This window comes from Drosophila arizonae, chromosome 2 (assembly GCF_054131065.1).
Source record: "Drosophila arizonae isolate 15081-1271.41 chromosome 2, UAZ_ARI_1.0, whole genome shotgun sequence".
NCBI classification, from domain to species: Eukaryota; Metazoa; Arthropoda; class Insecta; order Diptera; family Drosophilidae; genus Drosophila; species Drosophila arizonae.
The window spans coordinates 32906552-32934173 of record NC_142922.1 but is presented as its reverse complement, the minus strand read 5'-3'; the positions used below and the strand labels follow the sequence as shown (position 1 = coordinate 32934173).

The 27622-nt window shown below is 41.4% G+C and overlaps 1 protein-coding gene across 4 annotated transcripts; it reads right to left on the bottom strand.

Annotated features, from left to right (window-relative positions):
- Window positions 1-1736: 1736 nt before the first annotated feature.
- abd-A (abdominal A) lies at window positions 1737-27424 on the bottom strand. Of its 4 annotated transcripts, none has more exons than XM_018019047.2 (6): window positions 27333-27424; window positions 25646-26285; window positions 23811-24061; window positions 20007-20054; window positions 4716-4939; window positions 1737-4607 (listed from the first exon to the last, which is right to left on the bottom strand). In XM_018019047.2, exons 2-6 carry the CDS (start codon window positions 25732-25734, stop codon window positions 4221-4223), a joined length of 999 nt encoding a protein of 332 aa, XP_017874536.1. In that variant the 5' UTR covers window positions 25735-26285; window positions 27333-27424; the 3' UTR covers window positions 1737-4220. The 4 variants fall into 4 exon arrangements, with proteins under 4 accessions (XP_017874536.1, XP_089318857.1, XP_089318856.1 ...); XM_089462731.1 differs by having other exon boundaries at window positions 25646-26261; XM_089462730.1 differs by having other exon boundaries at window positions 25646-26264; window positions 27333-27423.
- Between the last annotated feature and the right edge of the window lie 198 nt (window positions 27425-27622).

The window sequence follows — 27622 nt, the reverse complement described above, 5'->3', positions numbered from 1 at the left end:
ATTTGTGCGCAACGTGAAACATAAATTAGCCATTAGCCATTAGACCTAGAGTCCACTGCCTGGCGGCAATATGGGATTTCCGAACTATGCAATCAATGGCAGTCATTTGTTAACCTGGGTGTCGAGTTCTCCAGAAGCTGACGAGCTGCTAATTACAGCGTGATGTCGAGTATAACATAATGATTGGTATTTTGCACAAAACGCCTAAAATACACCATTTACTTGATCATCAAGTGACTTGGTAAACAAGTTAATTGTGGGCTCAATTTTAAATTTCGTCGACTGCATAAGTCCAATCGATCCTACCATAGAGGCGTTACGTTAAGTAGCTACTAAATGCTTTTTTAATTCAAACGACAAACTTAATGATGTTTGTCATCATTCAATTTGGTTCTGTTCATCTCTCCGAATCTATGGAAGACGCCAATCTCTCTCAATTTTTTGTTGTATATCGATGTTTTGTATGATGATGTTGTATTCTCTTATTTTTTCAAATATATATTTTGAGTAACATCTCCAAAATTAGCGATTTTTCCTAAATTAACAAATAGGTCCTATTCTGCTCAAAGTGGAAATATCTGGAAATGGGAAATCAGAGTCTAATGATTTTGTCCATATGCATGTAACAGGCAGAAGGAGGCGTGGTGAACCCAATTCGTTTTCAGAAGAGCAGTCCCTATATATGTACCAAGCCCATTTTGACTTTGTTTCCAGAAATCGACAGCTACTCCCGTTATGGTATCGATTGATGGCCTTATAAAAATTGGTTAGAGAATTACATTTCCTACATTTTAAGAGTTAGAATCTCTAAATGTGCAAGTGGCTCTTGTGTAAGCCAAAAAGAAGCACAGAATTATTGAATTATCAGTTCCTCGGAATATCCAAAGTCTCGTTGTCGAGCAGTCTCGACTAGAGCTTTCTTGCTTGTTTAACAACATAGAGTGCAACTCTATAAACCCCTTACAGTCTAAGATTGTATTATAGGCCTAATAGAACATTATAGTCGCTTTGAATTTCTAGTATTATACAGACCTTTGTAACTAGGAATTTGATGATGATCATGATGAAGTAGAGATGATGCCGAATAACAGACTGTTTTTGTATATGGTTTTATTTGTTATTTATTTTTGGTAATTTTCATTGTTGTTTACTTAAGACTAGATTTGTCATACAGCGTCGTTTATGCTTTGCTTTCAATAGTTCATAAACTCTCATATATGTATGTATGATGCTTGCGTACTTCGAATGACTAAACTCTTTAAAGCGAGCAAAAGCCCATTGAAATGCGATCGTCTCTTATAACATATGCATTGCACTGCCTTTTATTTACAAGAGGTGCTAAATGTCTTGCTGTTGTTGTTGTTGTTTAATAATATTCCTCTGTAATACATATTTGTAAGTCCCTCATTAGGTTTGAATATCATTCAATTACGTATATGTCGGGGTGTCGACATTTTTACCGATGTCGACTTCAAGTTCTCGCTGAGTGAGTAAATTTTGTTTATTTAATTAATATATTTGTTTTTGTGTATGTGTGTGTTTTTTTGTTTAGCTTATTTAGTTGTTTATAACTACGTTTGTTGTTGTTTCTACGTATATAAGTTCTTAGTGTTTTTGTTAGACTAATTGATTCTTGTAAAATTTTGTGACTCTGACAGGTCGGTGTCAATGTCTTGGATGGGCTTTTGTTATTGTTGTTGTTAATTGTCAGATACGTGCGAAATAAGTGAAACAAGTTTTCCAAGGTTTTGTTTTTAATTATTTTCGTATTCATTTGAAATCGCATAAAATCATATAATACACAATTTGTCACAACTAAACTTAAGCTAGAACTAACAGAAATATATCTTAGCATTAAAATTCAAATTCAAACAAAAATATATATATGCAATAGCGTGTGTTAAACAAAATGCGCAACATTTTCTAGGCCATTTAACTAAACAATTACAATGTAGACTTTTATCGAAATCTTCCGAAATTATTTCAAAACAAAAAGTGCGTGGCAAACAAAGTCAATCGAACCCAAAAGATCTCCATTCATCCAGAATGCGAGAGTTGAGAGTTGTCGCAGTGCATAACAAAATTCAATAAGAAATTAACATGTCTATGAAATAGTATAATAATATCACTTGAACCAATTAAGGGGGCGGGGGCGTTGCTACGAAGGCCAAGAAGAAAGAAACTATAAAGTGAAATGAAATTCGAGTGAAGATAGACGTGTGTGCAAAATGTGAATGCAATACTACATACGTATGAATATATACATCATATATATATATGTATGTATATGCATATACATCGTGTACATATATATGATGCATACATATGGCTATATATATGTATAAGTATATATAAGGTAATATTTGTAATATATTTTCGTCGTTAATTTACTTTGCTTTATTTTGTATTTGTAAATATGCGTGTGTGTAAGATTTTCTTCACATCAAGTATGATAAATAAATATATATACTTTTTCGATTACTTTTAACTTGCATTACATTTAATCAACTTGTTTATTATTCTCTTATTGTTTACGCTACGTAAATTTAATTTTGGGAAGTTAAAACTCTACGTATATTGGATTCTGCATCTCTCACTTGGCCTACTCAGTGTTCTCTTTTCGTTTCTTATTTCCTTTTTTTTAATTTTGTTGTATTTTAGATTCATTAGTTAAACTGCAATTATTTTGTAGTAGATGTTGTTGTTGTTGTTGTTGCAACCTTAAGCTAATACGTATTTCAGAATTATTTGTAGTTTAATTATTTAGCGTTCATCACTCAACGCCTTTCACACACCTACAATAAAATTTCAGTTTTTTTTGTATTTTTTTTTTTTTTTTTTTTTTTTTTACATCTTAGTCACTGGCAAAAGGACATCTCTTTTGTTTTGTTTTCTGTTTGTAGTTATTATCGTATTAATATTTTACGTATTTGAAATCATGATATTATGCTTTTGGGTATGTTGCATACCATTCATTACACATTACAGTACAGTACACTTAGTTCTTTCTTTCATATGGGGGAATTGTTTGCGCTTCTTTAGTAATTTTACTTTAGATCTAGTTTAGTTTTGTTCACTTTCTCGTTTTCAAATTCCTAAGCTTACTTGTTATTATAATTAATATTAATATGGCATTGACGGAACTATTGTATTTCGTCTTAGCAAAGTTGAAAAGCATTAAAAGCATACACAACAAATACAGCAAAAACATGCAACACAATCAAACGAATATTGGAAGAGTTTTTCACTTGAAGAACGGAAAGATAAAAAACAAACACAATTTCCAATAAATATTATGTGAGTACAAAAATGTACGTACGTATCTATAAACGCCCGTAAGTACGACGGGCTACTATAATGTAAATATATCTGTAAATTCATACATGTATTTGTAAACATGGCTAAACGTTTCTTTACCATACTATGTAATCCTACAGCAGTCGTAAATAGTTTTACAGTTAAACTCGCTCGCTAAACTCCCTCCAGTGGGCCGACGCCAACGACTGTCTGACCCTTTGACTATAAATATCGCTCATTGCTTGCGCGCTCCTGTGAGCCTGTACGATTCAGCGCTTCCGCCCTCGTCAGCGTTACCTAATAATTTTACTGTTACTTTACTATAGATCAATGGGTTCATTAATATGAAGATGATGTGCACAGTGGAGCAGGGGTGGTAGGAAATTAATCGGATATCTCTGTATAATCTGCAATCGACTGATTGGGATACCAGTCAGACCAGATACGGACAGCAGACGGACATTGCATAAAGCCTATATACTCTATCACAAGGTAAACGTCTACGAATTAGGGAAACTGTGTGAATGGAAATTTTTCTGATATATAAAATGGGGAAAGACTTCAAGTTGCATAGACCAAACTCCTGGAGCAAATCGTCTGCGACCCACTGTGCACATCATTGATCATGCGTGTGTTCTGTATAGATTTACATATGTACTTGGCTTTAAGATTATATACTTCTATGCGCTATATGTAGACTTAGACGACTATTTACTATGTAAAACTTTACGTATTTGAGTTATCAACTTTGTTTTGCTTTGCTTTTCGCATTACACAGAAGAGACGAAAAACGCCAAACTCAAGGCATCAAGCGACGACGACGATGGCGACGATGGCGACGATGGCGATGGCGATGACATAGGTTGTTAGGGGTGGTAATGACGGTAGCGGTAATGATTGTTGAAGGGCGCTCCAGTTGCCGTTTAGGAGTTGACCTTACTGACCGCCTTGAGAAGATCGTGATTGCTCTTGTCAAGGGCGCTCATCATTCCCAGATTTCCGCCAAGGCCGGCTCCCAGTCCCGGCCCGAGGCCAGATCCAACGCCAACGCCAACTCCGACGCCCATGCCCAAGCCAAGTTTGAGATCGTTCTGACCGACAACGGAGTGGTGCAAGTGCCCCGGATTGTGTGAAATGATCGAGTGATGATCCTGCTGCTGTTGCTGCTGCTGCTGGTGCTGCTGTTGCTGCTGCTGCTGCTGCTGTTGCTGCTGCTGTTGCTGTTGCTGCTGCACTTGCTTGTTCTGCTGGGCGGATTTCATAGTTTCCTGAGCCTTCATTTTCTCCTGCTCCTCGCGATCACGGCGTGCCTGCAATGTGGAGAGGACAGTGAGGCGCATTAAAGGATATGCTCTATCATTATAATAGGAGCCAATATGGCGATGGTCGATCAAGTCGACTTGCTCCGGTCAACTTACCTGCTCGTTAATCTCTTTGACAGCGCGCAGCTCCTTCTTCAATTTCATGCGCCGATTCTGAAACCAGATCTTGATCTGGCGCTCGGTCAGGCAAAGCGCGTGCGCAATCTCAATGCGTCGTCGCCGCGTCAAGTAGTGGTTGAAGTGGAACTCTTTCTCCAGCTCCAGCGTCTGGAAGCGTGTGTAAGTCTGGCGGCCTCGGCGTCGGGGGCAACCGTTGGGGCCTGTTCCAATCAGAACAAAAGAACAAAGAACAAAGAAAGTCGCGTTAGTCACGATTGTCAAATGTTGTGCTGTTCGAATACACCAAGACAGTGAGACACGTGTGAGCGAGGCGTGGCTCGGTGGGGCTGGCGATGCGGGGAACAGCAGATTTATCTGCTGATTTGGATATTGCTCGCTTCGCGCCAAGAAGTCGCGAAAGGGTGGTGGGAGCGAGAACAGGAGGCATGGCCATGCGGACGGAAATGTGAGTACACAGCGAATATCTCTGCTGTAAATGACGAGCACAAACAAAATAAATAATTTGTGCTATCCAGGCCAGCTCTGACGTCAGTCCACTGCGAATCGCGGCAGGACATCAGCTCCCTTGGGGGTCGGCTGACGGCTAGCCGGGGTCTGGTTCTGATTCGGATTCTCTGATTCCGATTCCAGTGGCGATTGCACGGCATGTAAAGGGTGAAGCGGCAGCAGAACCAGAAGCAGCTTTTGTAGCACCGACTCCTGCTGGGTTGAGCGAAACGTTTTCCATGGATTTCTGTCTCGATTTTCTTTGTTGCTCTGTATATGACTTTTTTTTTTGTGCTGTGCTGCACGCTACCTGTGCGAATTTTTTACGCGATAGTGCGTGGATGATGCAGCAAAGGGAGATGCAATAGAAAAGCAGAAATGGGAATGCGTTTCGTGTTTATGTTTCGCAAATCAAAAATTTAGCTATCTGCAAATTGCATGCTCAGGCATCACTTTTCCCGCTTGCTGTTTTACGACAGCACCTTTCGATCTGTTGTTTTCGTTTCTTTTTTATAAAAGGTTTTTACGTCAGCGGCATATTTTTTATGGTTGGGCAAGTTGAGAAGTGCCGGCTACAATGCAAGGGACAGATTTTGCGTAATATTTTGAAAGGTGCATTTGTGCAGAGTTCCGCTGCAGTTGTAGGCCATAAATCATAACTCAAACATTTTTTAGCTATTCTAAGGATTGTTTTTATTAACTACAGCAGCATAAGGAACGACGCAAGTAAGCCCAGTCCCAAATCCGAATGCAAAACATCATATATTATAGCCTACTTAAGAAGTTAAGAAGTATTTTTGTGAATTCTTGCGGTGTTTTGTCAATTCAATTGCTTTAATTGCACGTGGAATTCTGAGGAATCAAAATGGGCATAAAACATTCAAGCTTCAATGACAGCAGCACAAACTCAGTCCCCCTCCCCCTCTAAACAACTTGAGCTCTAATCAACCCCCGGCTAGCGGCAGACAGAGCTCGCAAATGGTAAACTAATCTAAATTATTTACACGCTACAGTGAGCAGCTACAATTCGTCCCATAAATCACGACTCCCAGGACACACGCGCCCCTAAAAGAGATTTACGACGCTCGCAGTGGTGGCGCGCAGGTGCGAGCGGGATGGCACCAGTGCGCAAAGGAGTGCTGGAATCCAATATGGCCGCCGCATTGTCTGTGTAGGACAGGTAGACACACGCACACACACACACACACACACACACACACACACACACACACACACACACACACACACACAAACAGACAGAGAGAAACATGAAGAATGCGGGAGCGTCGTCATGGCAACGGCAGTTGTTGTTGTTGTTGGCAGAGAGACGTCGACTTCGGCGCCGCAGTTCAGTGGTGAGTCGGCGCACAGCTGAGCGAGCCAAGCGAAACCGGTATTTGAGAGAGAGAAAGAGAGAGCGGAGTTTGCATCGAGTCGAATGGCAGCCGCATCGATAGAGAGCGCAGGACCAGAAATCTATCTCTTCAAATGTGTGAGACATATTGATTTTTCATTGAAGCTTACGGTACATTTTTGTAATGGCCGTCAATGGGCGACTCGACTCGTCTGCCCCGCAATTTGCACTCAAAGCACTCGTAAAGCAAAACGATCACAATCTTCGCTTAACTGAGTTATCGGTACAAATTGCATAATAATATTTGTGGATTTATTATTTTTGTATTCAAGTCAGTAATTTTGTAAATATTTGGTTCAGTCTTATTAATCTTAAATATCGTTTTACACGTATCTGATAGTTAAAATAAATATTCCCACAATTGTTTTATTAGTTGTAATAACTTTCCACATTAGCAAATATTAATAAAATTTATTTTCTGCCAAATTGTACTTTTTCCCATATATTGAATATCGTTTTAAAGAGACATATTTTTTATATAACTCCGATATTAAATTTATTTTAAATATATTTGTATATATATAAAATCAATTATAAATATTCCCATGATTAATTTAATATTTTGCTGATCATATTTTAAAATAGTTAGCACTAGTTGCAATTTCCAGATTAGAGTTATTGAAATATGCATTCTGCAGGTTTGTCTCTCTCACAGTTTAGTTTAATTGAAACTCGTTTTGATTTAATTGATTTTATTTCATCCGCGGCTTCGAATGACTTACGGCTCAGATGCACAGATAAAAGTCAATGAATTTACAGTGTATTCAATTAGCGGTAACTGGAAAACCAGTTGACGCTTTGCACAGCTAATCCAACTGAACCGGTTCATTGCACAATTCCGTGAAAATCAATTTTCATTTTACAATTGAAAATTAATGGACACAACTCGACGCTGATATTGATTAACGATTCGACGATTCTGTGAGGCGGATTCGAGCTAATCGGAGATTTGCCAATTGCGAATCTGGGAATTGTCATCGGAATCAGAGAATGCAGCCAATAAGTGAGCTAATGCAGGCAGGATGAGAAGATATAGAGTGATTGAGACTGAGATGGAATCATCAAAGACAAAGAAGGACAGCGTTAATAGGTGATAAGATTCCTTAATGGAAAGGCGTCCCAAGACACAGCTGTCTTGCCTCATTTTACTGGGTCGGTCTATAACAATGACATTAACAATTAACAATTAAAAATATTCATAATAATAAAGGTAATTGTTCAATAAACAGAGGCGCTTATTAATAAGCTTCAGCCACATAAAAAAGCTGTCTGAAACTTATGATGACATTAAAATCATAAAAACAATTCAACGCGTACAATAAAGATTCAAGCACACACGCACATGCACATGAACAAACACACACACACATACATACATACATTCATGTGTATATTTATATATGTATGTAGATATATAAACTATAGAGAGAGAGGTAGGTAGACTAAAAGGCGGGCGAGCTGAGCGAATAAGACGCTTATTTGAATGTGTTAGATTTATAAATATGCATGTGAGTGTGTCTATTCATAAAGCAGTGTACAGTGTACACTCAGTATACTCAGTGTGCATATGTATTTATCATGTGTGCCTATATCTGTGCTAGAGTATGTATGTGTGTGTGCAGTGCTGTCCGTGGGGACGGCGACATCAACGAAAGCATTTTTTTGTTTATCAAGCGACACGAAATTGTTTTAAGTATAAACAAACATTTTGTTTCTATTTTCTGTGGTTTGCTTATTGTTTCGATAAATAATAAACATATTTACATATCGTTTGACAAGAACGTTTGAAACATTGTGCTTTGTGTTTCTGTCCGTTTCTGCTGTTGACATTTCTGCTTTCATGCTCATTCGCGCAACTAAAGCGAGTATATTGGCTTTTCTGTCGCATGTCACTTGACACGAATGTAAAGCAGTCGAATTACTGTATTTGTAGCCGCAGGGGGCGTGGCAAATCGAAAGTAACATTATGTTTAAGTAGAGAAGAAGCTAGAGACTTGAACTGAGTATTGTGCAGTCGATCGCCCCATTCAGTGCTTGTTGCGGTTGTTTAGTGTTCATGTTTGATTCGCATATATTTTATATATTTTTTCGCAATTAAGTCGAATGGCTTCCATATTTAGAGACACATTTTCCATAAATTCCCTGACTTTGCGGTTTTGCGGCGGAATTTCCGACAGTCGGAGAAGAATTCTATCAATTTGTTTGTTGTCTTTGCATGAGCCATATTTATGGCAGTTCCCATATTTGTTTTCATTAGACAACAATTTCAGCACCCTGTGTGTTTCAGACTGCTGCTGGCTTTCAGGGCAACCAAAGAGTATCTGTTATATAGAATTAATAGATCTATTAGCTGGAATCGTAGTAGCACTGATATCAATGTTTTCTACTTGACTATATAAGTCTCAAAATGATCTCTTCCCAGTCACATCAGAATTTACGTAGACTAGGGAACTGTTCCATCTACTTTCCAGCTAAAGCATGTATTTGTGTCGGGCTTCGCATGTTTTATGCTGATTTGTTTATATTTGTTATGCATTTTGAAAACGAACTTCCCGGATGGAATGTCGACAGATATATAAACAAACAGCAGGCATTTAACAAGAATTACACACACGCACACATACACACATATATATATATATATATGTATAAAAAAAAAAAAAAATTAACAATGCGCCTTCCAAATTTTGATTTTGATTCCTCAACAATATTCCCCGGTTCCATTGTGCTGCCATGGCAGGGTTCATTGTTTCCACGAGTGTTGAGACGATCTCTTAGGCATTTAGCACAAATTGCTGTGTTTTTTCGTTGAATACGACACAAAATGGTCTCTCCAGAGACTAAATATTTAGCTTTATATTTGTGTATGTGTGTATGTGTGTATATCAGGATATGCAAATACTAATTAAACTTTCAAAGAAGAGCTGCTTAGAGCCTGGCTGGCGCCCTGATGAGGCTGGCGCTGCTACACCTTGGCAACATCTGGCGCCTTTTGTGGCGGCTTTTAGCAGACAGAAAGGACCAAGATGTTGTTGAGTGTGGGCGGGGCAGGTGAGCGACGCCATTTACTTGCCAGTCAAAAGAGGGTGGCAGCAACTGCGGCTGCTGCTGCTGCTACTGCAAATAATTTATGTTTATTAAATTTATTTAAGTTTAATCAGAGCCGTGGCATTCTCGGCTGTAAGCTGCGTCAGGGGGTAGATCGGATGGGCTGTTGCTCCCGAGGGGTGGCAAGGCTGCCAGCGCCGTAATGCTGGAGTCGGGGATGCTTTCTGTGCAATTTATGTGCAACGCGTTGCTAATGTTGTTGTTTTCGTAAGCATTGCCATGGGCTTGTCCCGCCTTCTTCAGTGTCCCCCATCCACATCGCTGGGACCCCCACTCCAGCAGCAGCAGCAGCAGGAGCAGGAACACACAGTGTCTGCATAAATTGCTAATTGTGTACTTAATCTTGGAAAATATATCGCCATCTCTTTAGTTGCGTCTGTGTGCGGAGCAGGAGTCGCTCCTGTTGCAAATATTATCAAGCATTAAGTGCTCCATCCTCGGGGATTAATATATTCTCATCAAATATTTCGCGCCATTATTGCAATTGCTTCTTCGCTGGCGGCCTAATTCAACTGCCAGTTTAAGACAAATAATTCCGGGCGAGTTCTGTACCTCGGAAGATATTCTCAAAGACAAGAACTAAGGGGCAAGTGTGCGGGAAGTGTGTGGGGAAGAGTCTGCTTAGCTCCTGTTTGAATGGTGATTTGAAATGAATTCATTTCATGCTATGTTTCCCACTATAGGGCAGCCAAACTATTACACAATTTTAATGGTATTTCATTGCGGTAAACGAGTCTAAAGTCAAAATATTTATAAGTATCACAGGGGTGTTTTGCAGAATAAAAGGCACGATCATTCAGCGCCATTTGAGTTGATCTAACTCAGGAATAGCTGCATTTGGTTATAGGAATACAATTTCAATGCTGGGAATATTGTTTGTCAGTCGCCTTTTCAGATAATTAGGCATTCAATGTTTGATTATCATAATCTTTGGAGCCTGCCCGCAATATCAGTTTTTAGTTTACAGTTACACTACTAATTCCAATTATCTGGGAGTCTATCGTTTCTTCACATATGGTTGTTCTTTGACTATCTTGGCAGAGATGCTGATAAGAAGTCACACAAGTATGCGTTCATCATTTTCAACGTCAACGGAAATTTCTACTTTCCGGCGGGTTCTGCTGTCTGCCTGAGATGGCTGCGATTGTTTATAAGTGTGCAAATATGCGAATATGGACATGACTGTAAAATTGGCGAGTCATCTGAGAGGGGAAGGTAGCAAGGATGCCGACAACACCAACAACAAAAACAACAACAACAACAACAGCAACGAAAAGAACGTCGCTATGTCTGCCATTAGAGCCATTCACCCTTACTGTCTTTATGGCATTTTTAATCTCGTGGGTGGTTGGCCCAGCTGCCCCAGCAGCCCCAGCAGTAGCAGCAGCACCACCACCACCACCCACCCAGAATGGTCGCCCAATCCACATCACTTGCAAGCCTCGGCGTGCATAAGATGAACAGGAAAGAAGAAGAGGGAAAGGAGCGGGCGGATAACAAGGACGAAGACGAAATATTTTTGCACGCACTGCAAACACGGGGGTGTGATAAGACAAAATACCCGCCATAAATGTGAAAAATATATGGCCAGGAGTCGGAAGGGAAAACGGAAGAAAAGCGTTGCAAAGCAACCACCAAAGAACACTACTCAATGCTGAACGACTATCAGATGCCCTGTAATGCAAGCTTATAAATTTGAGCTCATTTATTTAATACAAATCCTCTAAATGTGAATGAATAGCAAAGCTTTGCATGTGTGTATGATATAAATATATATTGATATCTCTAAGAAAAAAACGATTGTTTAGCATAAACATTATTCCCTTTTCGGCGAATAGAGTACAGGGTATAGGAAAAAAACGTTGCAAAACCTTGGCTAAAGAAGGCGAACAGAAGCAGACTGCGAACCCTTGAAAGTTTCGATAAATTTGTTTTGGCCTGCCCGGGGGGAGTGCGAACTAATTTGGGACAGAGGATGCGGGAGGCAAGGCGGGGAGGTCTGGCCTGGGCCTGTGCCTGGGCCAGGCAATCGGCCAGCTGGAACATTTGTAACGATGGCCAATAAATGGCATTAGGCGTCTAGAATTGGTAATCCGCAAGATTTTTGCCAATGACAGCCTCAGCTTGACAACTGCCGTTACTAGTGTTGTTGTGGTTGTTGTTGTTGTAGCTGTTGTTGTTGCTATTCCTCCAGCTTTCGACCACGCGACGCCAACTGACCGCAAGTTGAACACAATCGTCGACTGTAGTGTGTGTGTGTGTGTGTGTGTGTATGTTTGCAGCAATTTAATTGCAAATGAAAGGCGTTTAATGCGCATCAGCTGCGATTCAAATCGCTGCGAATCGACATGGCAATCAACTGACATTCAATGATGACAGCAAAGTTTTGTCTGTCTATCTGTGTGTGCGTGTGTATGTGTGTGCGTGTGTAGGTGTGGCCGGGTCATCAACACTTTTTGGCGCCTTTGTCTGGCTGTCACAGCCGCAGCAGCATCGACACAAAATCAAAGAAGAAGAATCAGAAGAAGAAGAAGAAGAAGAAGAAGAAGAATACCAATACAATAGGAGCCGAACGACACCGAAAAAAGGTTCAGCAGCAACTGCTGCAATTGGCCTCGTCTCTTGCCCTTTGAACGCCTCATTGGCTTTCGGCAAAGGCGAAGAAATTGAATTGAAATTGATTGCCTTCATTGGGTAGCAGCTCGCAGCCGTTGCCAAGTTCATTTGTGCGCTCTGCGAACCTTGGCAACATTATATCGGCTTTTATTGAAAACACATATCAATTTCGAGTGAGAAAAAAGTGCGCTGCCTCGAGTACTCCCAGTGCGTTTATGGCTCACTGCACACAATGACATCCACATCCACATCCACATCCACACCGACGACGACAATGTCTCCCTATTTGGTAAAAACAAACACGAATTACAAATTTCTATTCCAACGAGCGACAACTCCACAGCCAACAGCAGATGTCGGTCGTAACTTAAGTTGCGTGGGCTGTGCAGTGCCAGCTCGGCATTGGCTTCATGACGATGACGTATTAAAATACTATTTTCAGAGGTTAGCAGGGAGCGGGGGCCTCGCTGCTGTCCCGCGTCTGTCGCTCCCCAGGCCCTGCGATATCGTGACATTTAAATTCATATAAAAAGCATCGATCGGTCGATGCATTTGCTGCGGGTTCTATATTTACCTAGCCGTGCACATAACTCATGCTTAGCCTCTATTCTTATGCCCACTTACACACATTCCAGGATCCACATCCACATCCTCTGCCCCGTTCCCCCTTCCCCGTTACATTGAATTTGCTGCCGTCCCGTGGCGCACAATACTCGTAACTTCATATTGCCGGGGCTTTTCTCCGTCGTAATGCCGAGCATTGGGTTTGAGGTGTGGTCCTTCGGTTGCACACACACACACACACACACACACAGACACATACTCACTCATACACATACACACACCTCTACTCACACACTCTGAGACGCTGTGGCAAAGGCTACGAAATTGATATCTAGCTGATTGGTCTTTAGTTTCTCTCTCCCTCCAGTTCACGCTTTACCTCTTTCTCCTTTTTTACCTCTAGCTCTTTGTGTACTCGTTCAGGAAATGGGATGAGTATATTAGTTTCCTGCGCTCATTTGTCGCTAGTGTCTTCTGATAAAGTTTTAATATTCGTTGTTAATTCAATTACATATTTCATCTCATACAGTCCTTAGATGATATTGATTAAAACCTTATCTGTGTCAGGTGGACAAAACGCCCGATTGTAATATTTCTCCTGGTTTCAGTTTCTTTAGAATCAATCCATCATTGTCTTTGAGATGGCCATTACTATACGTGTGTGTGTGCGTGTTTGTGTTTATGTGAGATCGTATGCATTCTTCTATAAATGGCTGCTTTCGTTTATAAAATGGAGTTGCAACCCTCTAAACCTTTTGTTATGTCGCTCGTAAGGCTATCGTCTCAGTGTCTGGGAGATTAAATGTCATAAATCAGTATGGAACAAGTTATATCGTTGCAATCAGGTACTCCCGATTGCCTAATACACGTTCACGATTAAAAGAAAAATTTATTTAAAATTGGGGCAAGAGTAAAAATATTTTGGAAAATTGAATTCGGACATAGCAAAAAAAAAAAAAAAATACTCCTTTGGCTGGGCTAGCGGGTTTATACATTAATTCAGATATATATATAAAAAAAAATGATTAAAATGACTTCATTACACAAAATTTCGTTAAAAGCAGAAGAAAAGCTGTCGCTCCTTTTTTTTTTTTGTTTTCGGCAATAATCGATTTTCATAATTGGGATACAAAATAAAACAAGCTTGAAGGAGACGTTAAAAAAAAGCACGATGAAACATCGTCAGTTATTTATTTTTAATTCCTGTTGACACTTCTCAAGTGCTTCCTCAATAATTATGCGATCTAACTACGTCTTGCTTATTGACATCATGAAAAATACAAAAATATGTGATGATTCTGGAGAAAAGGATTTTTATCTAAATGGCCAATGGAACGGAACAGTCATCCCTATTTTTAAATTTTTATTAAGAGCGGTAGCACTGCATTTAAAATCGTTTAGATATAAGCCTTGATTCAAAAATAGTGTTGCGAGTGCTCTGCACCGAAGATACATCGTTTTATTATAATCGCTCACAAAGTGAAGAGAGTATATTAGTTTTTATTGTGTTGTTGTTATTGTTTGTCAGTCAGCTTGTTATTGTGGGTGAGTCTGTCTGCCTGTTCACTATTTTCTGATGACATCACAAAGGGCGTGGCGGATCAGGAAATACTCCAATATATATTTTGCTGACCTCCTCTGTCGATGCAGAAAAAAATATAACTGTTATCATATCGAGAATATAGTCTTGGAGCTCTGGTTTAACCCCAAAATATGACAAATATGATATATTTATACTTTTCGGGGTCTATAGAACTATAGCTTCCAAGTTGATTGAACTTTTGGTCGAAAATTGGACAGTAAAGTCAAGAGGAGTACCTGAGGCTACTAAATGTGATTAAACGAGCGAGTATTAAGTAGCCGGTAGGGTCCACTTGACACAATCTTTACTTGTGGAGAAATGTATTCACTTGAACATAAATATACAAGTATAAATATATATATTTTTGTTTATATATTTGTTCACATACAATTCACTTTACATACATATATTGATGCACAAATTATATGTATATATATATAAATAAAAGTGTTTGTGTTTATGTGGCCCATATCGCTAACGATAATGGCATGCAATGCGCGTCTCAGGCACGCATAATAACAATTAATTTCTCAGATTAATGTCGGACAACTAAAACAATTGGCGAGTGCATTGGCCGACGTGCATAATTCTGCAATGATGTTTATACTAACGACTCTTTGCACTATTTAATGTCTGCTCGAAGAGGCCCAACAGCGATTACAAACGCGTTCGAGCGAGGGAAGCGAGTTGAAATGGAGACCGTCACGCAGAGTGCGAATGCGGCAAATGGAAAATGGAAAATGGCAAATGGGAAATGGGAAAAGGGAAATGCCAAATGGCTGGGAAATGCAGTGCAGCACGCAGCACGCGAGGCGTAAAAAACGACTTGAAACAACTAGCACCTAAAACAAATAACTAACTAACAAACAACAACACCAATAACAATAACAAAATAGAGAGGCTTAAGTATATAAAACTTGATAAGATTTAACTAAATTCCAATTATAATTTAAATTAATTAAATCGCAAAAGTTCGCATCGAGGATTTGTGACATGCACGAGAACTCGAATAAATTTCAAATGTGTGCGTGTATGTGTGTGTGTGTGTGTGTGTTTGAGTGTGTAATGTCTGTGGAACGTGTGCGCTTTTAATTTGATTTCGTCTGCAAATTTACATGTCTGCCAGTCTCAAATTGAGCAGAGAGCATCTCTCCAGCATCCAGCATGCAGCATCCAGCATGTAGCATCCCGCATTCCGCCTCCTGGCAGCAGTCTGCGTCAATTTGTCTGTCTGGCGCTCATTTGACACTCTCTGCTGCCCATGGACCACTTAGCCGGGCGGGGAGCGCGGCTCTCGAGCCCGTGCCCTGCCACGCAGCATGTAATTCGAACCCTTTCGCCAATTTGCGCCACTTGGGCATTAAAACCGCAGATTAACAGCCACACGGGGTAGTTAAAACTTTATGTTGGCACAGGGTGTTGCGGGGGGCTTGGCCATTTGCCTTTGACTGGGCTTTAGCTCTGCGTTTGGCTTTGGCTTGGGCTTTGCCTTTGCATCGCACTCGCAAACGTGTCATTTCAAATTTTCTGTAGCTGTGGAGATGGGAAAAAAATACGCCACGAAACGTGCCGATAACACGGTGTCGCACATTTACCCCGTCCTCCGCTTGCGACACGCCCTCCAGCAGTTAAAATGCGAGCGACAGAGAGAGCGCACGCGAGAGACAGAGAGGCAATGATTCAGAGTGTGAGATAGAAAACGTCAAAAGAAAACAAAATTAAACGAGAAAAAACAACAACAGAAAATCGGAAATTAAACAAAACCGAAACGAAATGGAATTCGCTTATCGCGCCTCATAAATTAACCCTTGCACCGTCCGAGCAGACCATGGGTGAACCGCTTTTCCCCACCCGCTCTGCAGGCACTCCACCCACTCGACAAGCAGGCAAGCATGGATAGATGCAGAGACACACAGAGAGAGAGAGAGAGAGAGAGAGAGAGAGCGAGAAAGAGAGATACTGAGGAGCCGACTAAGCGTTAAGTGGTCGACTGGGTCGTGTAGGCCGCGGCCTGAAGCGGCATTTATCTGGCGATGTCGATGCCGATGCCGATGCTGTAGACCCGGAGACGCGTTCGATCCAGTGCTAATGACATTGGCATGGCTAGATCGAAATCCTATTCGTAATCGCAATTGAAAATAAAATTGAAGCAAACGCATTGTGCTGATGCTGTTGCTGTTGCTGTTGCTTGGTCCGCTTTGACAGAGTTACGATTCGAGCCGGGACTTTGTGAGTGAACTGCGGCGATTGTCAGATTGATTCAATGCCGCCTCAGCGCGAGCCCAACCCTGGTGCGAGCTCGTATCATGAGTTATGATTATGGCATGTTTTAATTAATAAAATGAAATTAATGAATATTATTGTTTAGCGCGCTGTTATTCATGTTATCGGCCCAAAGGTGATAAGCCACGCCAAGTGAATCGCTGGGTGTATTCGCAGCAGCACATCATCTCAATCAGCATCACCAACAATCAATCAAGATTTATGTATGTATCTCTTATGGTCAATAGCTATATATAGAGTTATTATAAAGACTTTTCTTGTTTGCATCGAGTTTGTAATTTCAAATTGATGTGATATGTTATACATATACACTTTTGTTTTATACGAAGAGATATGCATAGCAGATAGAAAGAAAGGGAGGGAGAGGGAGAGGGAGATATATATGGGGAGTTTAGGAGAAAAGGCGTATTTAAATGATCTCAATATATATTTATATAATATTTTCTTTTGCTAAGTATTTTTTAGCATTACTAAAATGAAATAAAATTGTTTTCTCCCTCTCTCTTTCTCTCTTCAAAGTAAATGGAATGCTTCATTGGAATGATTCATTGTATCTACAACAAATTAATGAACTGTGTTTTCCCTTCATTTGAATAAAGTAAAAATTAATACGGAAACACTTAATAAATTCGATGTTGATATAGCGAAAACATTCTTCTCATTCCACTTGCCTAATCCCTAAAATAAAACAGTACAAATATTTTTCTCATGCCATTTACGTAATTCAGAATTAAATTAAACCTTAATGAGATTCCTTTTAACTGATTTGTTATTTATCATTTTGATATTTATTTATACCCAGTTAATCAAAAATGTTGATGAAAAATGTATATACATCATTCTCTGTAAGCCATGAATAGAGTTTTTATATCAAATATTTTAGTTTTTTCTTCTTATTACGTCAAGCAACCAGTTTGAGCCACATGAAATCCAAATAGATTATTATCATACTACTATGTAAAACTGGTTTGTTTGAATATCTATGTTTTGGGGGGAACGGAAAATTAACCCATGACGATATAAAATTACTTCCCTTTATGTGGGGTTTGAGAAACTAAGAAAGTGAGACACATTTATGGGACACACTATGAGATACCCTTACATTAATATTCTTGTTTTTGGGGTACTCTGAATTTCATATTACCCTGCTTTCATCCGGCTGATATGCCGACTTTCCAGCAGGCTGCAGGGTATGCGAAAGCGAAACAGTGAAAAGTAATTTAGGCCAAACGCCCAGCAAGAAACGTCTGCGGGCAAATTGGAAGGAGAGCGAGTTAATTACTTGTCAAACGGCCGCTGTTAGTGTTGTAAATTGCGCAAATGACTCCGACAACACTCCCAAAGCACTCGCAGTGATTTATTTACAGAGCAAACAAACGACACCAGCCACGATGGGCGATGGGCGATCGGCGATCGGCAATGGGCGATCCCAAGAGCGTGGATCTGGGGACAGGGCTGGGCAAGTCGAATATCAAACGATCTGTGAAGCTGAAAGCGAAGCTTCGGCACGTACTCAGCGCACTGGGACCGTGGACAGCTTCTTCCTCACGATGCCCCGTCAAAATGAACTTTAAATTGTTCGCAATTCAATTATCATGAAATTGCCATTGCCATGCAGGTAGATGAGCCCAGAGTACGATGGAAGTGATCCACTCTGCGTATACGTAATATGCAATCGACTAGGCACTCGATGATTCCCAATCGAATTAAATACCAATCTAATCTGCTGTCATTGACTGATTGGGAAAAGTGAAGAATGAGCAGGTCGACAGCGTGGAACATAACCTTGAGTGGCTCAAGTAAAATGCCTCTAATTCGAATCGATTCCCGAATTGAAGCTGCTCCACATAGCCCAATTATGGGCTAATTGATGCAATCGGGGCAACAAAACTGTTACGTGTCACATATAAAGCAAATCGAATGGCCGACGCAGTCGTTAATCTTTTTATGACTCCCATTGTGCGCGAACCTGAGCCGGGCTACTCGTGTTCCTCGGCGGTTGATCACGCTCTTTTCTGCCTCTGCCTCCGCTTCTGGTGCATTGAGATACTCGCATTTTTATGGCCAATGTCGTTGAACTAAGTAATTAAGGCGCACGGCAGAGGTAAGCGCTGAATAAAGCCTGGAAGTGGCCGAGATTGCGCCCAGCTCAACATCGGGCAGCATAAGCAACGCCATTATCGGGCATATTAAGTGGCGATCGGGATCGACTCGGTGCTGGTAGTGCGGATCAGAGCCGTAAACGTTGCGGTAGTCAACATCGGCGATCATCGCTATGCGTGGCGCAAGACCATCCGTAAAATCGTAAATAGATCATAAAACGCTCGTAAAATCAATTTAACGACAACAACAACAGCAGCAACAACTGCCGTAACAGAGAACGCAACACGATCCACGTCGACAATTAAATTGATCAATCGCAATAAACGGTGTTCACTCTAGCTCAAGCTCGATTCGATTCGACTTGGCTCGACTTGGCTCGGCTTGAGTTACACTCTTCACTCTTCGCCGAGTGGCTCAGTATTTAGCGCCTGGAGCTTCGTGAATTTGGTTACGTGCCCAATTCAGAGGCGTCCATTATTATGGGCATCACACACGGACTGGGCTGGACTGGCTGGTGCTCTGGGGGGCCTGGGTGGCACCATTTTAATAAGCGGAGAGCGCCGAGCAGTCTATCAAAGTGATTTACGATCTTGCCCGACACTTGACTCGCATGCCATATTGGCACTCGAATTTCTGTATCTGTTTCTGTTTCTGTTTCTGTGTCTGCTGCTGTTTCTGTTTCGATTCCAGCAACTTTCACGATGTCGAAATGGAATGCATTGCCAGTTGCCAAATGCTGGTTGCCGGATGTTTCCATTGTCAGTGAGGGAGAGAAAGATGCTAGCCGGAAAATGACTTCAATAAACAAACGGTCGCCGCATTCAATGGGAGTGAAAAGATTGAGCTCGAGGATTTATGACAGGTCGCTGCAAGAGTCACGGCCAGCAGGAGGCGAGAAGGGTTCAGCTGGCCGCTGGTCACGCAGCAGGTAAGGATATGGATTTCAAGGACGTTTCAGCGTAAAAAAAATGGAAATTATGAAATTATGAAAGGCGATATTCCATACTTTGCAATTACAGAGTATTTAAGCGCCTAACCCATTGCGAATGCCAATGCCAATGCCATTTGCTCAAGGGTTTCGCTCACTTAGGGGTTTACTAGCGGTACTTACCATTAAAATCGCCGCAAACGACGCGTTCAAAGGGACTTCCCATCCAATCTGCAAAAAAAGAAACAAAATAAATGAATGTTTTTTACATTTTATTTTCCTTCAGTATTTTCAAGCATGTTTGCAATTGTGAGCTGCATATGTCGAATTGCGCGTTCAGCCTTGAGCTTAATAAATGACTTTTAGCTACACATGGTTAATGCAGAGAGCGAAAGAGCGGGTGAGGGAGAGGGAGAGGGAGAGAGATGGACAGCCATACAGTAGTTTTTCCTTTCCCTTTTTACATTCCGATGACCTCGCTAATTATGTGCCACTCTTCTTCCGAGCCCCATCTTGCATAACTCGCGCTTGTGCTCTCTTCCATTAGCTGCTGGGGCTTTTTACTCTGGCCCAAGCCACTCAATCAAGCCACTTTAAGCCAAGTTGTCAGCTTCGTTTGCAGAGGGCTGACTGCAGCGCCTCTTCCTGCTCCCAGGCCCAGACCACCAACAAAGTGGCCAATGACCACTGAGCAGTTGCACCGACTCCATCCAAAGTGGACCACAACGACAACGACAACGACAACGACAACGACGACAACGACGACAACGACGACGACGACGTGACGCCTAATTAATAAGCAGATGAAGCTGCTCTGCGTCTAGCCTGGCGCGTTTTTAATTAAAATACACAAATTTCAGTACAGTTGCCCTGTCGCTGTTGGCATTTTATGATGCGAGCAGACAATCTCAAATACATGCACACACATGCATGTATGTACATTCGTCTGTATGTCTGTAATAAATGTGCAGAGTGTTCCGTGTTCTGTTCTCTTCTATTCTGTTGCTTCGTGATTTCTCAATTTATATGTATATTAATTAATTAAAGTAACCAGTTCTCTCTCCCTCTTACTCTCTCTCTCTCTCTCTGTCGCTCTCTGTCTCTCTGCTTTTTGATTCCTTTTACTTGAATGCACATAGTGCACTTGCAAATTCCAATATTCCTAAGACGTCCATTTCTACGCTCTTGTCTTGCTGAGTTCTCTTTTTGCGCTCGCCTCGCTTTTCCAGATAATTAAGAAAAGTTAACCTCTTTCTGCTTTCTTATCGACATAATCAGGCACAACAACAACTTCGCGTACTGCCTGCAATCTGCAACATTGTGGTTCTTGTTGTTGTTGTTATCTGACTGGCTGCTTGCTTGCTTGGTTGGTGCAACGATGTGAAAATGAAAATTCATTCAGACGCCTTGGCGTAAAATATTAAAATTCATTAGTTAAATTGCATTTGGCAAACTATTCTGTAGCTGCGTCCGGGTCTGACTGGCTCTGCTCTGTGTGTGTTATGAGAGAGAAAGAGATATATAGAGAGAGAGGCAGAGACAGAGGGAGAGAAAGTTAATGTGTACGGAGTACGAGTTGGTAAAGAGCCAAGAATGGCAGCCAACATTGCCCATCTCTTGACTGCGCTCTCTCTCTCTCTCTCCCTCTCCCTCTTCAAAATGCAACTGAATCGTTGCTTCCATGTTCGTTGTATCTGTGTGTCTATGTGTGTGTTTGTGTGTGTGACTGCGACGATGTGTCGCGCTGCTGGCTGCCATAATGGCGTCATGCTCATATTTACTTTCATCGCAGCCAGTCTATGATCTCGTTGACAATTTTATGCGCTTGTACTGTGAGCCGAAGATATGCAAAATATTTCAGTGTGCGAAACAGAGTTTATCTCTAAGTCGCAGCCTTTCTCACAGAGTGTTTTCGAATACTCGCTGTGAGTGTCTCGCTTCTGCAAGTGGTTTATAAATGGGATATAATTCTCACTTGATTCGGCTTTGAACTGAGCTATGCCACATTATAAATACTCGGCATTTAATAATGTATAATGAATCGAGTACGATCCGCATTCGATTTGCATTTGAATTCTCTTATTATTCATTATAAATTTTATTATATTATATTCCACATTTATTTTGAGCAAAATGTTTTAAGATATTTTAAGGAAGATTTATAGCTCGGGAATATGTCATCCCAGTGTTTGCTGTTCATATTTTCCCATACAAATTAATTTGCCTAGAATTTTAATAGACTATTTTTGCTCCCCGGATAAATCAGATTAATTATCAGTTTATTCTTCATCTTGTGCACTCACAAGTCATTCAACCACAGCCGTGGCGGGGGAAACTGGCCGGAGGAAATTGTGCTGATACAAATATCAATCAGCCAAGTAACAAATTCGCTGCACAAAGCGAGGCGCGCGTAAATTAAACTGACCCACATAAATTGCGCGCGAATATTGTACGACGTTTAGCGCATAAAAACATTCTCGACAACATTGAACAAAAAAAAAAAGAGAGAAAGAGAGGGAGAGAGAGAGAGAGAGAGAAACAACAACTATAGATGAAAAGCCAAGCATTGACAGGGCAACATCAACAAATTGTATCTGTATCTCTTGCCGAGTATCTGACGCTGAGTGATTGCAAGTTTTGTATGCGCGGGGGCACATCTGAGCATATAAATATCTATGTGTATGTGTGTGTGTGTCTGGCAACCTTGAAGCTATTTAAATTACAAATCGACGAGTCGCTTCACAAAAAAAGAAACAGCAACAACAACAACAGCAGCAACAATAACAAACACCACACACATTTTTCAACTATTTTCATTTTTATTTACTGCCGCCACTTTTTAGCTCTCTGTTCGCTTGCTGGCCGTCCGTCTGTGTGGCCGTCTGTCCGTTAGCCAGTTTGCAGCGTCATTTCATCTATGCGTCCGACAAGCCGTCCGAACTTATTTTGTATACCTCATTTGTTGGACTGAAGACTGATGCGAATCGAACGACTTGCCAATGCCCGCTAAGTGTTTATTATGAATTTTGAATTGGCCCAGAACGAGCGCGTTTATCTATTGTTTATAAGCCCGAATGGCCATAAAGGTATTCATTAAATGGCCGGACTCGAGAGCCAGCTATTCGGCCCCCTCCCAGCGCGCTCAAGCTGCGCCACCTTGATTTATGCGCACTCTAATAGAGCTTTATATCTACACCTATGCTAAATAGATTGCTTTCTAGCAGGCCAACACCCACTGTTCGTTCGCAAAGCATTCGCGTTCTTATTCTTCGCACTGTCATTCCATCTCTGTCTCTCTCTTTCTCTTTGGGCTTGTTGCTGAATCTAGTCAACTCTGTAGCTATCCGTGTCTTCTCCTCTCTGCACAGCTCTCATGGTTCTTCGTCTCTCATTATATCTATGCTTTCTCCCTCCGTTTCTCTGTAGTTCCAAGTTCGTTGCTATCTCTCTGTCTTTCTCTCTAATTGAACATTTTTTTTACCTTCTTTCTCACTCACTCTCACGCGCCCTGTTCTTTTCCCTCTCTCTCTTTCTGCGTTGATCTTTCCCCTTTTCTTCTCTTTTTCTCTGTGTTTGTTCAATCTATTCTTGGTTCTTGTCTCTTTAACCAGTACCTTTATTGTTCGTTTTCCTTTTCTCTCTTTTTTTCATTCAAGAGGGTTTTCTCTCACGCTCCCCCCTAGTCTCCTTCTCACTCACTCTCTCTTTCTCTCAGTTTCTCTCTCTCTCTCTGGTTAGATTTATAACGGGTATTGCTCACTTTCCTCTCCTCTCTCTTTATAAATTTGTTTTCCGCAATTTCGTCCACAACTCTTTTTCCCCTTTTCTTTTTTCCCTTTATTGTTCACTTTCCTCGTCTTTTTCTATATATCTCGCTTTCTGAATTTGTCCACAATTCTTTTTATTCTTTCCATTCTCTCTCTCTCTCTCTATCTCTCTCTCTCTCATTATTTATATTTATTTTTCCCTGTGAACGTAGTGACTCACCTGTGAGCGTCATCCAGGGATAGCGTGGCAGATCCGCTATGCTCTGGCCAGCGCCACCGGCTCCAGGTACGACGCCGGACGAGGGCTGCGTGCAAGCGTTGCCCAGCGAGTCGACGCCGATGGCTCCTGCGCTGGCCGCGGACACCGCCGAGGCTGCCGCCGCGTGCTGGTAGAACTGTGCGAAGCTGGCGGAGGCCGAGGCGGGCACGCTCATCGATTGGTAGCTGTTCATCACGGTGTCTGTGTACCTGCTGGAAGAGCAGAGGAAAAAGCAGCGATAGACGATTAGCATATGCGTGTGTACGTGTGCCCCGGAGTGGGAAACCTCATCTCGCCCATAAAACTCACGTAGCCCGATGCTAATGAGCCACACACACACAAACACATCCAGTAGTCCCATGTTCCGCCTACCAACTGTCAGCTGTGAACTGTCAACTGTGATTTCATCTCATTTTGCACTAATTCCTTAAACGTTACACCCGCGGCGTCGACCCGACTCCTGCTTGCAAGCAAATATGCAAATGGCCCTGCTGGAAGGTCAATGTGCGTGCGAATCTTGTGGCTAGCGACAAATTGCTAGCAGGCACTGTGGCAGCACCACAGCACCACAGCACCGCAGCGCCGTTCTAATTTTCCCAGTGGTCATTCGCACACAAAGGCCCTGAATAGACGCCCTATGAATGGCCAATGGACTTGTCGATAATTAGAGCGCATTTCAAATGGATTTGCGGCTGGCCAATGGGCATTATGGTCTGGCTTCTGGGTCAAGCCGAAGGCTTTCACGTCTAACGACCTGACACCTCATTAATGAAGTCAATATGCCTCGGCAGATGCGTGATGTGATCTCAATTGACAGACCTGAGTGTTTTGTTTCAGTTCCGGACAAGTGACCACGGACAGTGGATTACGGCTGGTAATCCGCAGATAACACGGAAGATGATAACTTCAATTAGAAATATATTCTCAAATTTGGCGATGTCTCGCCTCGAATGTTGTCTAACTGGAAAACCTAGCGAGGTAAATAAATGTGAAATGAAGGCCGAGATGCACTTTCCAATATTATATCTTCAGATTTCGAATGCGTTGCTAACTTAGTATTATGAATATCAAAGAAGAAAACCTGTTGTTTCATTTAAATTGGTTGTAGCTCTTGAAATTATGATATTGCACATCTATTGTGTTGTCCAGATACCAAATGTGAATGGCACGGAATACGAATTAATAATAAATATGTTTTAAAAGCAAATCATACTGCAAAAATACATCTCTGTCAGCAGCGGCAGCAGCTCGTCATCAAATATATTCAGCTGGCGAACTCAGCAGCTTCAACTGATTGAGTGGGTATCAAAATCTATAGGAATTTCTATATAGAAAATCAATAATTACGTCGTTTATATACTAACTCTATTTTTACAAGATGTGAATCAAGTTACTATATTAAGTGTAATATAGTATACTGTATATATGTGTCTGCTATAAAACTAGAGATAATCCCAATTAAGAAAATTAGCTCAAAGCATATGGGTGATTAGATGGCATTTTAATTCATAAGGTCTATGATAATCTGACTTTATGCAATAAATATTTGTATTTTTATACACAATAAACACACGAAGATCATAATAATATATAAGATATCAATGTGTATATACTTATACAGCCATTTGAGAGATATTATAATAAAGTATATATACTGAAACATAATACTTGAAAATACAACTATTTACTTATATAGTATATGTATATATAAGTAGAATAGAACATACGGCGTGTGTGTGTGTGTGAATGGTTTTACAGAGAAGTTACCGTTAGGCTTGAGTTTAAATTGAGCTCACCTGCATGATTTATCTTCGAGTCCAGAGAAGCCCGGCATGCCGGAGAGGCCGCCGTGGCTGGTCGGGTGGTTAGAGACGTATGGGTACATCTTGCTGGTGGGTATGGCAAAGGAGGAGCCGGCCGCAGGAGACGGCGATGAGCTGCTGTCGCCGGTCTGGGAGTTGCCCGCCGAGGGGGGAGTCAGCAGCAGCTGCTGATGGGCGTGGCTCAGCGACTGGTGGCCGCCGAGACTAGAGACGGATCCCTGGGAGCTGACCGCAGCTGCAGCGGCGGCTAACTTGTTGATGTGCTGCTGTTGCTGGAGCTGCAGAGCGGCCGACAGAGACGAGTACTGCGACTGCTGTTGCTGCTGCTGATGCTGCTGCTGCTGTTGCTGCTGCTGTTGCTGCTGCTGTTGCTGCTGCGCAGTCGACGAGGGCGACGACGAGGAGACCGGCGAGTTGGAGGACTGGCTCAAGTGCTGCTGGCTTAGCTGGCTGGCGAGCTGCAGTCCACTGGAGCTGGGCGACAGCGAGGACGACTGCAAATGGCTGCTGCTGGCGCTGCCCGAGTGGATGCCAGGTGAGGAGACGTTCGATGCGGACGCGGCGGCTGCGGCGAGGGCGGCGGCAACTGCTGCTGATGACGAATTTGTGGATGCTGTAGTTAAGTGCGAACTGATAAATGGCTGAAACTGTGGGTACTTTGGCAGCATACTATCGAAAACAAATTTTGACATTGCACATATCTTTTGCTCAGCTCGGGAACTTGTCAAATTTGTCAAGCTTGCCGAATCGCGTCGGGTCGGTTGAGTTGTTATTGCTTTAATGCGCTTAGCGGATGCTGCCTGACTAGCTGGCGATCTGAATCAATGGATGAAAGCTTATTGTTCTTCTCTTCTTACTCTTCTTCTTTGTCCTTTCGCATGTGTTTGTTCTTTGTGTGTTCTTTAACAAATTTTGTTCGAATTCAGCCTACAAATGGTATTCGTCCAACATAACTTTTTGCGAGCTACTGCGTGAATAGCAATATCTGACTTTGTATTACATTTCGAAACATAAACAGGCAATTTAAATTCTATTCTCGCAGTGGAGGGGAAATCGAAATCGATAATATTTAGATCCCAGAAGTCTGAATACCTTTGAAAATAAATTGCAAATATTCATACAGTGGAATATCAAAGTGTAAAGGGGGTTCCCCATCAAAAGAAAAATTACTTATGGTGAAACAATTTCGCAAATCATTCAAAAGCTTTTCAATCAATTTAAATTGATAATTAATTTAGTTAAAATCCACTAAATTATGGGAAAACTAAGGCATATTTCAACTACGTAAATCATGACACAAAAAGCTCTTGAGAATATACTGACTAACATAAAAGACAAACGAAAATTCCTCTAAGAATAACAAAGAAGAAAGAAAAGTGGGAAGCAAAAATATTCAGATGGAAAATAATTGTATTTTTCCTCTCCGATTGGCTGAGTGGGTTTGACAAATCCGAAGCCGACTCTTCAGAAATGGTGCGAGAGGTTAGTAGATTTCTGGCTCTAGAGCTGGGGCAACATTAGTAAGAAGTTAGTAGGGATAGTTAGACTACATATGTAAGTAGATAGTATGCCAGGAGTCAGCGTTGCCATTCGCTCCAATATTTGTAATTCTAGTTCATTTCGGTTAGAAGGGAGAAAAATGGTGAAAACGATTTTTTACCTTTTGATCGAGCCGCTCTCTCTGGCTTTGATTTGTCTAACAGTACTGCGTGCTTTCTGTTTTATCTGCTTTATTTCATTATCAGTTATCTGTTATCTGTTTAGTAATCAGTTTGGCGAATAATTTGTGTGCAACGCGTTTCAATTGAAAATGCTGCAAAGCGAATTCGCAACGAAATTTGTTAAATTTTGTAATGACAGCTCTTCCAATGTATGCATGTGTGTGCGTGTGTGTATGCGTGTGTGTGTGAGCGACGTTTATTTGTTGTAAAAGTAATTAAACTGCGGCCA